General features: G+C 38.2%; 1 protein-coding gene across 6 annotated transcripts in view; it reads left to right on the top strand.

Annotated features, from left to right (window-relative positions):
* LOC150102306 (uncharacterized) overlaps positions 1–15,917 on the top strand; it is a 263,333-nt gene that overhangs the window by 187,521 nt on the left and 59,895 nt on the right. For all 6 annotated transcript variants that reach the window (XM_090399073.1, XM_090399072.1, XM_090399068.1 and 3 more), the window contains one exon: positions 9,738–9,799. In XM_090399073.1, coding sequence (XP_090255199.1) covers positions 9,738–9,799 — 62 coding nt within the window. The remainder of the gene's footprint in view (positions 1–9,737; positions 9,800–15,917) is intronic.

Raw genomic sequence — 15,917 nt, 5'->3', positions numbered from 1 at the left:
GTTACAAGCGGGATCCCACAGGGGTCAGTACTGGGACCTGTGTTGCTTAACCTTTATATCAATGATATTGTTAGTGGATTGCAGGGGGATATTCAGTTGTTTGCAGATGATGTGAAACTGAGAAGGGTTATTAGTAATAGTACAGATGTGGTAGCCCTACAAGAGGATTTGAATAAGCTAGACCATTGTTTCTCAACGTGCATGCAGACCACCTGTCCCATTGTCGCGGACCACAGGTGTCTGCGACAATGGGACAAATAGTCCACAGGCAGACATAAATTAGTTAAATAAATACATATTTTTTAATTATCCAAATAAATTAAAATTAAATAAGTAAGTAAAAATAAAAATTATTGAAATCAAATGGAGACTTAAAAAGAACAACAAATAGCATCAGAATGCTCAAAGGCAGAAGCAATAAAACTATGTTGTTGTTCACTTCACCCCTCTTTTAATACTCGTCACTACAATAATTTGTAGCAGTAGAATGATGAATAATAAGAGGGGTGAAGTGACCAACAATATTATTATTATTAGGGCGACTCCAAGGAGTCCTTAGACTCATTGAGGGAGACCCTGAGCATCATGTCCATCACAAATATTCGACATTCACACAGTATCTAATCATACTTTGCCTTGAACTCATTCACTGTCATAGCACCCAGAACAGACTCTGGCAGCATATTCCACTCATTCACTACTCTAAAAGAAAAAACCTAGCTCAAACGCCCTTACTAACCACACTCTTGCCCAGCTTCCATGGATGTCCCCTAGTCCTCCCCCCTCCAGTCCTGGTCTCAAAAATATCCTCTGAATTAATCCTACAGAAACCCTTCAGCAATTTGAATGTCTCAATCATATCTCCCCTTTTTCCGCCTATCAACCAATTTTTGCAACCCATAAATCTTCAAACTGTTCTCATAAGGTTCATTCCATAGACCTGCTATCATCTTGGTCACTCGCCTCTGGATCTTCTCAACCTCCTCCCTATCAAGAAGAAACCTAGGTGATCAAATCTGGGCACAGTAGTCGAGAAGGGATCTTATCAAGGCTTGATACAGAGGAACAATAACTTGTTTGTCTCTGCTCGTCAAAGTATTCTTCAACATCCAAGTGATTTGATGAGCTGATTTAGCCACTTTTGCAATGTGCCCCCTAAACTTCAACTCTCTATCCACCAACACTCCCAAGTCCTTGGCCTCATCAATCTCCTGGAGTACAGTTCCACCAATGTGATATACTGCTGCTAATCTTTTCACTCCAAAATGCATAACCTTACATTTTGCCACATTAAATTGACATCCATTCTCCTTAGCCCATACCTCCAATCTATCCAAATCATCCTGCAAAATTTTGACATCTTCTGCAATCATTATTGCCCTACCCAACTTTGCATCATCAGCGAACAAATGAACCGTTCCTCTCAGATCCTTTCCTATGTCGTTAATGAGCAAAATAAACAGCAGTGGTCCTAGAACAGAACCCTGCGGCACACCACTAGTCACAAGCTGTCTTTCGAACTCCACTCCTGAATAAACCACTCTAGTATCTCTCCATCAACCACCCTCCTATCCATCTCACCAACCCTATATCCATTCCCATATGTTGCAGTTTACAGATTAGAATTCGATGTGGTATCCTGTCAAACGCCTTAGCCAGGTCCAGCAGTATAACTGTAAACCCATCAGCCTTATGAAGTTCAGCTGTCACTGTTATAAAACCTGAGCAAGTTACTGAGGCATGATCTACCCTTCATAAAACCCTGCTGTGTCCCCCATACAGTATCTCATTTTCATCAATCCATTCCTGTATTTTACCCTTGACTACTTTCTCCAAGACCTTGACAATGACTCCTGATATGCTGATTGGTCGGTAATTTGTAACGGTAGTCTTGGATCCTCCTTTATGCAGTGTAACTATTTTCTCCTCTTTATAATATTTTTTTATTCTTACTCGCAATATAGTTTTATTTGTTTCGCCTTCCCTTGCTGTTTTGTCAAATTTGAAGTGAACATGTGTTATCCACATTTCAACCAATTACTTGTTGTTTATTGATTTTTATTACCGAAGGTTTTTCAGCTTTATAATCATGAGAACGACCTTTCGTTATCGAAAAAAGAACAGTTAATTGAGCTTTCAAGTGACAACGGGCTTGAAATGCAATTCCGTGATCTTGATTTGACTTGATTCTGGTTCTCATCTTCAGTGACAAGAAGTCAATTTCTCGAATTATCTGAATAAGCACTGAAAATCGGCGTGCACTTTTCTACAACTTATTGTTGTGAGAAAGAATTTTTATGAGAAAGGATTTTTATCGCTCTTTCAAATAAAAACAAAATACAGAAATCATCTTAGTGTGTGTGCCGATCTTCAACTGAAGTTGACCAATATTGAGCCAGATATCCAGCAACTCTGCAAAGGCAGAGCAGCTGAAACATCTCATTAAAAGTAAGTAGTACCATACTTATATCATACCATTTATTGACTACAGTTTTCGAATATTCTCGTTACAGGTTTTGGAATTAATCCATTTCCAAAATCGGGGATGAAACGACAGTTATGCAAAGTAATGTCACAGTGAGGCTCACCTCTGTTGGCGACAAGGTTAGGTGCCCATTTAGCGAAGTTCCGTATCTCGTATGGTCGCTTGCGGGAATATGCGGCCGAGCACACCGAATCCATCGCATGCAGACAACATCTGTATCTTCATATATTGTTCAGGAACACACATCACAACATAATGACATAATGAATACAAGTTGATAGGCTTATACGCTGGTTATACATGATAACTAGTAATTAAGGAATTGACAGTGTACACTAGAAATATAAATTAAACAAACTTTAATATATACTTTCCGATATTTCGGCAAACGTCATGTTGCCATCTTCTTGGGAACTTATTACAAAGACAAGTGCACACAAGTACTACATAACAGCAAATGAGAACAGAAGCTAGGAAGCTAACGCTTTCCTAAAGTCCTGATGGTGCCCCATGGTGGGCTATATTGGTAGCTCTTGGCCTTTGGGCTGAAATTCTTCTGATAAACGTTTCCCAAATTTGGGGCAGTCTCATGCATCCAAATTTGTTGAGGTTTGGCATGTTCCTAAGGGCTGAGGCTGATTCCATGAATAGTCTTTCATATTTGAACTTGCTGCGGTGTATTACTGTGGCTTTCTTCCATCTTATTCTGTGGCGAGTATCCAGAGTGTGGTCTGCAAGCCCAGAGTGGCTGTACTTGTGAAATTGGGTGTAATCCTTGTGTTCTGAGATTCTGATATTTGCTGTCCTGCCTGTTTGGCCAAAGTAGGACAGTTTACAGCTGCAAGGGACCTGGTATACACCAGGTAGGTCTAGGGGAAGTGGTTGGTCTTTAGTGGAGCGGATAAGGGATGCCAATTTTCTATGTGGTCTGTAACAGGTGGTCAAGTCATGTTTTTTAAAATTTTGTTGATTTTTTCTGAGGTGCCTCGGATGTAGGGAATGGTGATGGATTTAGAGTAATCTTTTTTGTTAAGGGGAGGGGATGGTGGGTTGTGGATAACTGGGTTAAGTAATTTTTGGATTCTTTTGGGGGGGGGTAGCCATTGGCTGAGAAAGTGTCACGGATGTGATTTAGTTCAGTGGTTAGGGCTTGATCATTTGAACAGATTATTTTTGCCCTGTTAAATAGTGTTTTAATAACTCCATATTGTTGTGAGGGGGGAATGGGATTGTTGGTGAATGTATCTGCCTGTATGGGTGGGTTTTCTATAAACTGAGAAAACCAAGGTTCCATCAGGTTGGCGGGTGACTAGTGTGTCTAGGAAGGGGAGGTTATTGTTTTCTTCTTTTTCCAGGGTAAACTTGATTCTAGTGTGTTGGTTGTTTAAGTGTGTTAGGAAGGAGAGGAGTGAATCCAGGCCATGTGGCCAAATAGCGAACACATCATCAATGTAGCAAAGCTGTATGGTAGGTTTTTGTGGGGCTGAGTTTAAGGCTTTCCCTTCAAAAGTCTCCATAAAGAAGTTATCCAAGGATGGGGAAAGTGGTGAACCAATGGCTGTCCCCTCTATCCATTTGTAGAATTTTTCCTGCCAAACGAAATAGCCTGAGTTCATTGTAAACTGAAATAGGGCTGAGATATCGGGAGAAAATTTAGCTTGGATTAGCTCTAAGGTTTCTTTGAGGGGGACATTCGTGAATAAGGAGGAGATGTCAAAACTGACCATTATGTCATTATGTTGGAGTGTAAGGTTTTCTATACTGGCTTTGAAGTGGGCTGAGTTTTTTTATTTGTGATGGTGTATTGCCAGTATAGTGTGAGAGTGCTTTGGCTAAATGCTTGGCTAGTTTGTAAGTGGTGGAATCAATGCCATCCACTATGGGACGTAATGGCACATTTTCTTTATGTATTTTTGGGAGACCATATATGCGGGGGGGGGGGGGGTCTAGAGTTATAGGGTTTCAGTCTGTTGGTAATCTCCACAGGCCAAGAAGTGACCTTCTTAAGGAGCCTATGGAGTTTTCTAATTTGAGAGTTGGTGGGATTATATTCAATAGGGAGGTAAGTGGATCGATCTAATAGTAAAGCCTTGAGCTTACCTGTGTAGTCATTAAGATTGAGTACCACAGTGCCGTTCCCCTTATCTGCTTTGGTGATCACTATTTCTTTGTTTCTCTTCGATTCTTGTAGTGACTTGTATTCACTAATGGATAAGTTGGATTTTGGAGGCTTTGCTTTTGTGAGAACACAGACTACATCCAATCTGATATCGTTGGCGATGTGGTTTGGAAGTTTGCGAATCCCACGTTCAATTTGGATCATTAATTCCTCAGCCGGTAATTTCTTAGGAGCAATGGCAAAGTTGTGACCACGTGACAGAGCATTGAGTGCTTAAAGGGACAGCCATGGGTTCACCAATTTCCCCATCCTTGGCTAACTTCTTTATGGAGACTTTTGAAGAGAAAGCCTTAAGCTCAGCCCCACAAAAACCTACCATATGGCTTCGCTACGTTGATGATGTGTTCGCTTGGCCACATGGCCCGGATTCACTCCTCTCCTTCCTAACATACTTAAACAACCAACACCCTAGAATCAAGTTCACCCTAGAAAAAGAAGAAAACAGTAACCTCCCCTTCCTAGACACACTAGTCACCTGCCAACCTGATGGAACCTTGGTTTTCTCAGTTTATAGAAAACCCACCCATACAGGCAGAGATACATTCACCAACAATCCCATTCCCCCCCCCCCTCACAACAATATGGAGTTATTAAAACACTATTCAACAGGGCAAAAATAATCTGTTCAAATGATCAAGCCCTAACCACTGAACTAAATCACATCCGTGACACTTTCTCAGCCAATTGTTACCCCCCCCAAAAGAATCCAAAAAAATACTTAACTCAGTTATCCACAACCCACCATCCCCTCCCCTTCACAAAAAAGATTACTCTAAATCCATCACCATTCCCTACATCCGAGGCACCTCGGAAAAAATCAACAAAAGTTTAAAAAAACATGACTTGACCACCTGTTACAGATCACATAGAAAATTGGCATCCCTTATCTGCTCCACTAAAGACCAACCACTTCCCCTAGACCTACCTGGTGTATACCAGGTCCCTTGCAGCTGTAAACTGTCCTACTTTGGCCAAACAGGCAGGACAGCAAATATCAGAATCTCAGAACACAAGGATTACATCCGATTTCACCAGTACAGCCACTACGGGCTTGCAGACCACGCTCTGAATACTTGTCACAGAATAAGATGGAAGAAAGCCACAGTAATACACCGCAGCAAGTTCAAATATGAAAGACTATTCATGGAATCAGCCTCAGCCCTTAGGAACATGCCAAACCTCAACAAATTTGGATGCATGAGACTGCTCCAAATTTGGGAAACATTCATCAGAAGAACTACCAATATAGCCTGCCAGGGGGCACCATCAGGACTTTAGGAAAACGTTGGCTTCCTAGTTTCTGTTCTCATTTGCTGTTATGTAGTACTTGTGTGCACTTGTCTTTGTAATAAGTTCCCAAGATGATGGCAACGTGACGTTTGCCGAAATATCGGAAAGTATATATTAAAGTTTATTTAATTTATATTTCTAGTGTACGCTGTCAATTCCTTAATTACTAGTTATCATAATGAATACAAGCAGCACACAGAACGGATATAAATAAAACCACCACACAATTAATGAATCTGCCAGATTTACGATGACCACTGTTGTGCCTCTGGATAAAACAGGATGGATATAACTAAAACCACCATCATAACACGACTAGTATAATTCACATGCATACGGTATATGAGGCATATGGTCGCTGGATGGCACTTTGCGACTGAAATCTTGCTTTGGACTGTTTATAGATATTGGAAATGACCTCATATTACAGGATGTCTTAAATTTTTTTGCTGGTCATGAAAAACTCATCAGGAAAATAAGGCAATTCGTATCAAGCAGATGTATGTGTGGATGGGGGGCATTAATGGCTTTGGGATGTTCTGAGTGAAATTTTTGGGTATATGCAGGGGATGGTTTGGACAGGACAAGGGATGTCATGCATGATGGAAATTCATGGATGTCAAGTTCGTATTCAGTATTATGATGAATGGAGTAAGATAAGAACAACAATTTCCCCTCGTCTCACAACGCACAGCAAATGGAACAGTTTACTTGCTGCAGGTCAAATCGGAGAGTGAGTGCAGATAAAAGTTGATGTGGGGTCTTCATGAGTATGGACAGATGAATGGGGATAACATATAAAATATATAAAATATAAAAGTTGCTGTGGGTAGATGAATGAGGATTAAAGATAAACGTCATTGTGTACAGATGAATGAAGGTCTCAGCGAGATGGCACTGACGATCCCTATTCATTTGTCCATGATACCAGTGGTGATAAAAATGTTGTGTGGTGAGCTTAATGAGTGTGGGTAGATGAATGGGGATGCATATATATTTTAAGAGTTGCTGTGGTCAAATGAATTGGGGTTTCAGCGGGACGGCGGTGAAATACCCATTTATTTGCCCACAGCAAATCGGAAACTGATACCTCTATTTGTTTAATAAAAATTAAAACTTTGTTCAGTGATGATACACAATTAGTCGTTTACTGGAAATTTAATTATGTTTCCATATGTATTTTAAACGTTTATGTATATGTAAAATATTGAATGTAAATGTAATATGTAAATGTTGTATGTAAATATGTAAATTTAATATGTATATGTTGTAAATGAATATGTAAATGTTGGTAATCCCCACATACGTTTTTAAAAAAATTAAATAACTTAGTGGTCCATAGAATTGTTGTAGGCATTTTACTGGTCGCTTGGGCTTAGAAAGGTTGAGAAACGCTGAGCTAGACAGAAGCAAATGACTGGAGGTTTCAGTTTAATGCAGCAAAATGTACGGTCTTGAGGTTTGGAACACATCGATGGGATGCTGCATACTCTATTGGAGGGGCTGTACTGAAGGAAGTAGGGTAGATAAGAGATCTGGGGTTGATGATTGATAGAAATGTGAAATTTAGGGGACGTATTGTAAAGGTGGTGAAGGCAACACAGAGGATTGTTGCAATAATGAGATGTTGAAAGTTTATTTTTCACTTGGTTAGAGTATAATAAATTTAGTTTAATCCTTTATCCAAGTGTGAGCAAACAAAGTTTGTGCCTGAAAGTATCTTCAGGACTGGGGTAAGATGGTACAACACCAGTGCACTCTTTGCAAAGGTGGAGCAAGCTACCAACCTTACCCCAGTTGTACTACCTTACCCCAGTCCTGAAGATACTTTCAGGTATAATAGTATAATAAATTTAGTTTAATCCTTTATCCAAGTGTGAGCAAACAAAGTTTGTGCCTGAAAGTATCTTCAGGACTGGGGTAAGATGGTACAACACCAGTGCACTCCTTGCAAAGGTGGAGCAAGCTACCAACCTTACCCCAGTTGTACTACCTTACCCCAGTCCTGAAGATACTTTCAGGCGCAAACTTTGTTTGCTCACACTTGGATAAAGGATTAAACTAAATTTATTATGCAATAATGAGAAGGACACTGACCTGCAGAGATAAAAGAGTTAGCATACCGTTGTATAAGACCCTGATCAGACCACACTTAGACCGTTGTTCTCAAATTTTCTCCCCAGGATTTGAAGTGTATAAATTAACTGTGGAAAGGGTACAAAGGGCAGATAACAAAGATGGTTTCAGGACTGTACAATGTTAATTATGAGGATTGGCAGAGGGAATGTGGACAGCAGAGTTTGGTGGATAGAAGATGGAGAGGTGATATGATTGAAAATTTTAAACTGTTGAGAGGTGGTTACGGGGTTGACACCGGGGAGTTCTTTCACTTGGTTGAACAGCGGGAAGGGAAACAACAAGGGGCTATATCTGGAAGTTGCGGAAGGGAACTGTGAGCAAGAGGGTGAGGAGTGGTTTCTTTGCATGGAGGATGGTTGAACCATGGAATGCATTGCCTGAATAGAGTGGTGAGAGCGAGAACAGTCAATGAGTTTAAGGAGTGGTGTGATAGACTTTGTGTTCCTAGGAAGGACCTCCTGCGATCAGTCTTTTGACTCCATGGAGGCCTTAATGATGATGATAATTAATAATTGCACTACTGATCAGTCTTTGTACTACCCTTGTGCAAGGGTATTATCATTCTTTCAACTCCTTTGGAATCTTCCCTCTTCTGAAGCTCATATTATGTAACCTGGTGAAAGGTTCAGCTTTAAGCACGTGTGCTGATATCCCATCAATCCCTATTGCCGAATTCTTATTCACTTTATCCAACAGTTTCTAGTATTACTTCCTCATCAATGTTTTGGGAAAATTCAGAGAAAGGAGCAAATGTAATATTAATAGTAAACACTTGCTGGATTTCCATTCATAATACAGACTAGTCGTTGCTAACAACATTTTTCAATATAAAGATGTACACAAATTCTCATGGAGAGAAGACATAAGAAATAAGAAAAGTCTTATTGACTATGTCACTGTTGATAGTGGTGTCTTCATGCTAGTTCAGGACACGAGTATACAGTTCATTCAAAATAGAAGATAATCACCGTTTAGTTTTGAGCAGGATAAAATTGAATATCATATTGAAAAGAAAAGAATTTAAAAAAGGTTTAAAAAGAATGCAAATTAATCAGAGGTGAACTGTAGACTCAAATATACAAATATTATTCAAGAAAATATCAAGTTTGAAAACAAGAATCAAGCCTTGCAGACTCTATGGCAAGCTGCTTTTTTTTTTTTTTTTTTTTGCATTGTTATTTAACAACATAAATAGGTATTAATAAGTTGAAACATTTTATAGTTAAAATAATTTGGAGTATAATCTTTGAAGGTACTTGTGGCATGACTATAAACAATAAATTACACGATAGCACAGTAATTCACTTTAATAAGATGAAAGTACAAATATTTCATACTTTTTAATAATATTATTTATTAATATTAATTTCTAGCATGCAGTAAGTTTTTCACCACAGACTGCTGTTGTACCTTGTATTCTCATTTCTTTGATTAGCTTGTTTCTACACACTGATGATGTACTGTTATTTTCAGTACGATATATCTGTACTTTTATTTTATTAAAGTTAATTACTGTGATTATCATGTAATTTATTGTTTACATTTGGAGTATGTAAATTAGGATATAACTGCTTGTATATTTATTTTTAATATTATCTTAAAGATTTCCATAATATCCTGAAATAAATGCACTTTTACTTTTAGGACAGAATGCTTCGCAGGATTCTGCAAATGTTCTCAAGAAAAGTCTATCCCTTAAAAAAAAAGTAATTTATAAATGTATTATAAATAAAATTTAAGATATAGATATAAAAATATATATGAAATATATTTTAAATAAAATGTAATTTCTATTCCAGAAATGGGATGTATTCATGATTTATCATAGACTTTTCACAGCTTATATTATATAATCAGAACTACCGTATATATTATCGCGTATAATGTGAAAATTTTATGGTAAAAAATACTACTTAAAGTTAGGGGTTCGCATTATATGCGTATCCTAAAAAATATAACATCTTATTAGACTTGCACACACAATATATACTACCTAATGCCTATGAAACCAAATCTACTTGATCCACTGTCATTCGGCGACCGAGCGCGCATCGTATCTGTGCATGCGCTCTCCATCACCGAATGATAGAGCACAGTTAGGTATATTGGTTTAACCATAGTTCATTTTAAATACTATTCGTTAAACAAACCTAGCCTGAAAATGAGCCAACAGAAACATAAACGTTCATCTTTTGAAACAGGATTTAAATTGCATGTCATGCAGTTTGCAGAAGAACATAATAACAGTGTTGCTATGAGAGAATTTGGTGTAGCAGAGAGTAATATTAGACTTTGGCATAAGCAAAAAGACAGTCTTGAAAAAATCCCCAAAACGAAACGTGCCCGTCGTGGAGATGTAGCATCCTTTCCAGAACTCGAAGAAGAGTTAAATGAATGGATTTTGATGCATCGGCAAGATGGCAGTATAGTAACAAGAAATGCAATTCGTTTTCAAGCTCTATAACTCAAGAATGGTAAATTCAAGGACACACCAGGTATTTCATGTTTTCTTGCTTAGCCTGGGTGGTGCAACAGATTTATGGAACGCAAAGTATTAACATTACGACACCGAACAAAAATTGCGCAGAAGTTACCAAAGCAGCTTGAAGAAAAAGTGCAGTCCTTCCATAAATTTATCATAAAATTACGGAAGTGTCACGGATATGAACTTTCCCAAATTGGCAATATGGATGAGATGCCCATGTACTTTGATATGCCTGGGAATCGAACAGTAAACTCAGTTGATGAAAAGGGTGTCTTCATAAAAACAACAGGACATGAAAAAACGCATTTTACCGTTGTTTTAGCATGCATGGCAGACGGAACCAAATTAAAGCCAACAGTGATATTTAAAAGGAAGAAAATTCCGAAGCATAAGAAATTTCCATCAGGTGTAATTGTTCGCACCAATCAGAAAGGTTGGATGGATGAAGAAGGTGTACAATTGTGGCTGGATCAAGTATGGAACATACGTCCAGATAGCTTGTTACGTCAACAAAGCATGCTAGTCTGGGATATGTTCCGGGCGCATTTAACAGAGGCAAGCAAAGAGAAAGCATGTGAGCTACGTACAGACCTAGCAGTCATACCGGGTGGTCTAACTTCCATTTTGCAGCCGCTTGATGTCAGCTTGAATAAACCATTTAAAGATCACTTACGTGAAAAATGGAGAGAATGGATGTCATCTGGTTTGGTGAAGATGACAAAGGGTGGGAATTTTCAGAAGCCTGAGATCATCCTAGTCACCAGCTGGGTTAAAGAAGCATGGGATTCGATACCATCTGAAATGATTCAACACTCATTTCTTAAATGTAGAATAAGTAATTCAATGGATGGATCCGAAGATCACGTCATATACGAAAGCGAGGATGCTGCACAACAAATTGGAGAGCATGAAGACAATGACGATAACTGCTACACTGATGACACAATCCCTACAGATGAATTTATAAATGAAATGTTTGACAACTCAAAAGATGAAGAAGAATTTAAAGGATTTTGACATTTTGTTTTAAAATAAATATTTCTTTCGTTAATTCGTATTGTATTATTTATAATGTTATGGAACAAGATTAACAGATCGCATTATACATGGACATGACATTTTAGGGCTAGTTTACAAACAAAATTTCTAGTTCGCATTATACGTGGATCACATTATACGAGATAATATACGGTATTTGGACAATAATCTGTAATGCATATTAGTACTTAACCAGTTTAAATAATTTTCATAACCTTGGATAGCACTTATAGTATGAATGCTATTAACAGTTCTTTAAATCGAATTATTGCTGAGTAGCTATGAATTGTAATATTATAATACTTTTCTTTTGAAGAGCATGTTTGACAGTGAAATACCAAATTAGTTAAGTATTCCACTTATAGATCCTCAAGTGCCAAAAGACATACTATAGTGCTTAAGTTGAAATCTGAGCTCTGGACTTGCCATAGCAGATTAATTAGTCAAAAATATTATTTCCAAACCTTGATGGAAATAATATCTTCAATCTTTAGGGCCATTGCTGTTTAACTTGTATGTTAATGATATTGGCAGAGATTTGGATGGGGATATTCAGTTGTTTGTAGATGATTCAAAATTGGAATGAACTATGAAGAGTAGATAAGATGTTGTGGCCTTACAAGAAGACTCGAATAAATTGAATGAATGGTCACGGAAATGGGGATCCGAGTTCAATGTTGCAAAATCTAGGTTTTAAAATGGGGATCCGAGTTCAATGTTGCAAAATCTAAGGTTTTAAAATTTGGGAAACAAAGATGGGATGTAGAATTTATGCTTGGTGGGGATATTGTGGGAAGTGGAGGAAACAAAGGATCATAGGGTGATAGTGGATAAGGATCTGAAATTTAGGGGACACATTACCAAAATTGTGAAGACAACACAAAGAATTCTGGGAATGATGTGGAGGACACTGACTTGTAGAAGTAGGGTGATTCTTGTTCCATTTGTATAAGGCTTTGATTAGGCCACAAATGGACTACTGTGCCCAGATTTGGTCACCTGGTTTTCAAAAGGATGAAGAGATGTTGGAAAGGGTCCAGAGGTGACTGACTAAGGTAGTTTCTGATCTCTGAAATGTTGAATATGAAGAAAGGTTGAGAATATGCAATTTGCACGTAATAGCAGATAGGAGGAGGGGTGATATGATAGAGACCTTACAAGTTGGTAAGGGGTTATAGGATCAACTCATCAACATGTCTTAATTGCATCATATCACTTTATCTCTGTCATACTTCACCAGCCTGTATTCATTTTAATCTTAAATATCCGGATAAGGATTTTTAATCTTAAATATCCGGATAAGGATATTTAATCTTAAATATCCAGATAAGGATATTTAATCTTAAATATCCAGATTAGACTGTATCTTAAAGATACAGTCTAATCATTTATCAGAAATACTACAGTTGAAATTCAATCTATGACTTTTCAGTTGAAAAGTAATTTAAGAACTTTTCCAACTGAAGATGAGTTAGTGTCATACAGAAGTGGCATAGTCTTTTCTCTAGGAAACTATGATTTCTTATCCTACAAAACATTCAAACTCCTGGAAGAACATATGCAATTCAATGATAATAATATATGTATAGCTTTCTAGCCTAAGTTGCTTTAGCCACAAACAACAACAGCCTAATACCTTATACAAAATTAGTCACCTTCTTATCCCAATTTGTCAATGTCTTTTTCAATATAAACAGCAGCCTTCTGCATTCCCTACTCATCAAGTGCAGTCCATCAGTATAGTTTACCCCTGCCATCTATTTCTTCTGATCCAAACTGAACTTTACACCTTTCAACATAAACCTGGATCATGTGAAGAACCTTTAAGAGCTTTTCAACTGAAGGTGAGTTAACTAGTCTCATATGGAGGTGGCAGGGTTTCTCCCAGAAACTGTTTCTTTAATTCCTAAAACAATAGGCAAACCAGCCAGAACATACACATTGACCTTAATCACTCATTTCAAGACAATGACAGTTTCCCCATCTGGAGATTCACTAGTGTGGATTTCACCCTAGTTCCATAGCAGATCTTGTGGCTTACATCACCTATCTCCAAACCTCTCCAATGGAGGGGTTTGGCAAAACCTGTGCATTTAGATGTTGCATTAAGGCTTGTTCAGAAAATTGTTATCCTTTGATCTGCCTTCTACTTTCTATACTTGGAAAACCAGGTTTTTTCTTGGTTAACACTGCATTTCATCATTGATGATTTCCACTCTTCTGAACTTCTCGACCAATGCAGGAGTATCCTAAGGCCCTATTCTGTTGCCCCTTTCTCCTATACATAAATGACTTGCTCTCACCAACCAATAAACTTATCTATAGTTTTACTGTAATACTATGCTCCATTCTTCGTATTCATTTGACAGACTTTCCATTAGCAAAATTGCATAAACATTCCAAGCTTCAAGATCCTGTACCATCAGTACCTTAAACTCTGACTACCTGCCATTTTTCATGGAATGAGAATAATCTTATCACCATATACACTACCAAAACACAATCCTGCCTTTTCTAAATTGTGCTTTCCCCTTACCTTTTGATAAGACAACAATATAGCATATAAATATTTTCTTCAGTCTCAAAAATAACTCAACTACGTTATTTTCCGTTCATCCAATTATAGCTCTGTACAAATCTCCCATTCTTAGAATAATGCTCTCACATTCAAAGTGGGGAACCAAAAATCTCCCTAATTAGATTTGGAATGAAAAGATTTTGGAAATGGTTGAAATAAGAGTACCTAAAGTAGTACCAGATTCCTGAAATGATGGGTAGAACTGCCACCTACAGTTCTAGTGAACAGGAGCTGTAAAATCTCACCTGTGTCTGTATGGTAGGATGCCCTTAATATCTTCTTTGATTCTATCATATCTCTTCTCTTCACCTGCTACTCAGCTTAGACTACATTCCCCTCAGCCTATCCTCATAGGCCGAGAGGAATTTCAGTTGGATCTTTTGAGTTGTTTCCTCATCTGTCTCCTCTGAATCCTGGGGACCACATCTGAACACATTCATCAGGATATGGCCTTATCAGTCTTGTGAAGTAGAAGAATAATCCTTGTTACTCCAGATTAATGTCTTCTTCAGTACTATGGTAATCTGATGTGATGAACCTCCTTAACAATGTGGCCACTGGACTCTTAACTCTTTTGCCATTGACCACTCGTAGCAAATTACATTAATATAATATTCTGCTTTCAGTGTTCTCAGTACAAAATGATAACTCATGTAGACAGGCTTATACGTTGGTTATGCATTACTAAATCACTTAAGGAATTGAACAATGTAGATACGAATATAAATTAAATTACACTTTAATAATTATTTCCGATATTTCGGCAAAATTTTCAAAAGTAACTTACAAAAAGGCACGTGCACGTAGGCACTACAACACAGTAACTGAGAATGAAGAGATGAAGCTACTGTTCTCCTAGAAGTCCTGATGGTGTCCTCTAGCGGGCTAAGTAGGTGTTCTTGGCCGTTGGGCTGAAGGTCTGCTGATGTAAGCCTCCCAAATTTGGGCAGTCGTATACAACCAAATTTGTTGAGGTTTGGAGAGTTTCTTAGGGCTGAGGCTGATTCCATAAATAATCTTTCGAATTTGTATTTGCTACGGTGTATTACTGTAGCTTTCTTCCACTGTATTCTGTTGCGTGTATACAGAGCATGGTCTGCAAGATCAGAAATGATGTACGTGTGAAAACGGATGTAGTCCTTGTGTTCAGAAATTCTGATATTCGCTCTCCTGCCTGGGACCTGGTATACACCAGGTAGGTCTAGGGGAAGTGGTTGGTCTTTTGTGGAGCGGATAAGGAATGCCAATTTTCTGTAAGGCCTGTAACAGAAGGTCAGGTCATGTTTTTTTTTAAATTTTGGTAATTTTTTCCGAGGTCCCTCTGATGTAGGGAATGGTGATGGATTTAGAGTAATCCTTGTTGTGGAGGGGGGAGGGGGGGGTTGTGGTTTGTAGGTTTTAATATTTTTTTGGGGGGGTAGCCATTGGCTGAAAAAGTGTTGAGGATGTGATTTAGTTCAGTGTTTGGGGCCATGTCGTTAGAACAGATTAGTTTAGCCCTGTTGTATAGTGTTTTCACCACTCCATATTGTTGTGGGGGGGGGGATTGTTTGTGTATATATCTGCCTGTATGGGTGGGTTTTCTATAAACTGAGAAAACCAAGGTTCCATCAGGCTGGGGTGACTAGTGAGTCTAGGAAAGGGAGGATGTTGTTTTCTTCTTTTTCCAGGATGAACTTGATTCTGGAGTGTTGGTTGTTTAAGTGTGTTAAGAAGGAGAGGA

This window comes from Typopeltis vanoorti, chromosome 10 (genome assembly GCF_054136105.1).
Source record: "Typopeltis vanoorti isolate ZY-2024b chromosome 10, IOZ_Tvanoo_1.0, whole genome shotgun sequence".
Taxonomy (NCBI): Eukaryota; Metazoa; Arthropoda; class Arachnida; order Uropygi; family Thelyphonidae; genus Typopeltis; species Typopeltis vanoorti.
The sequence above is the reverse complement of the archived record's forward strand: the minus strand, read 5'-3'. Positions and strand labels throughout refer to the sequence as shown.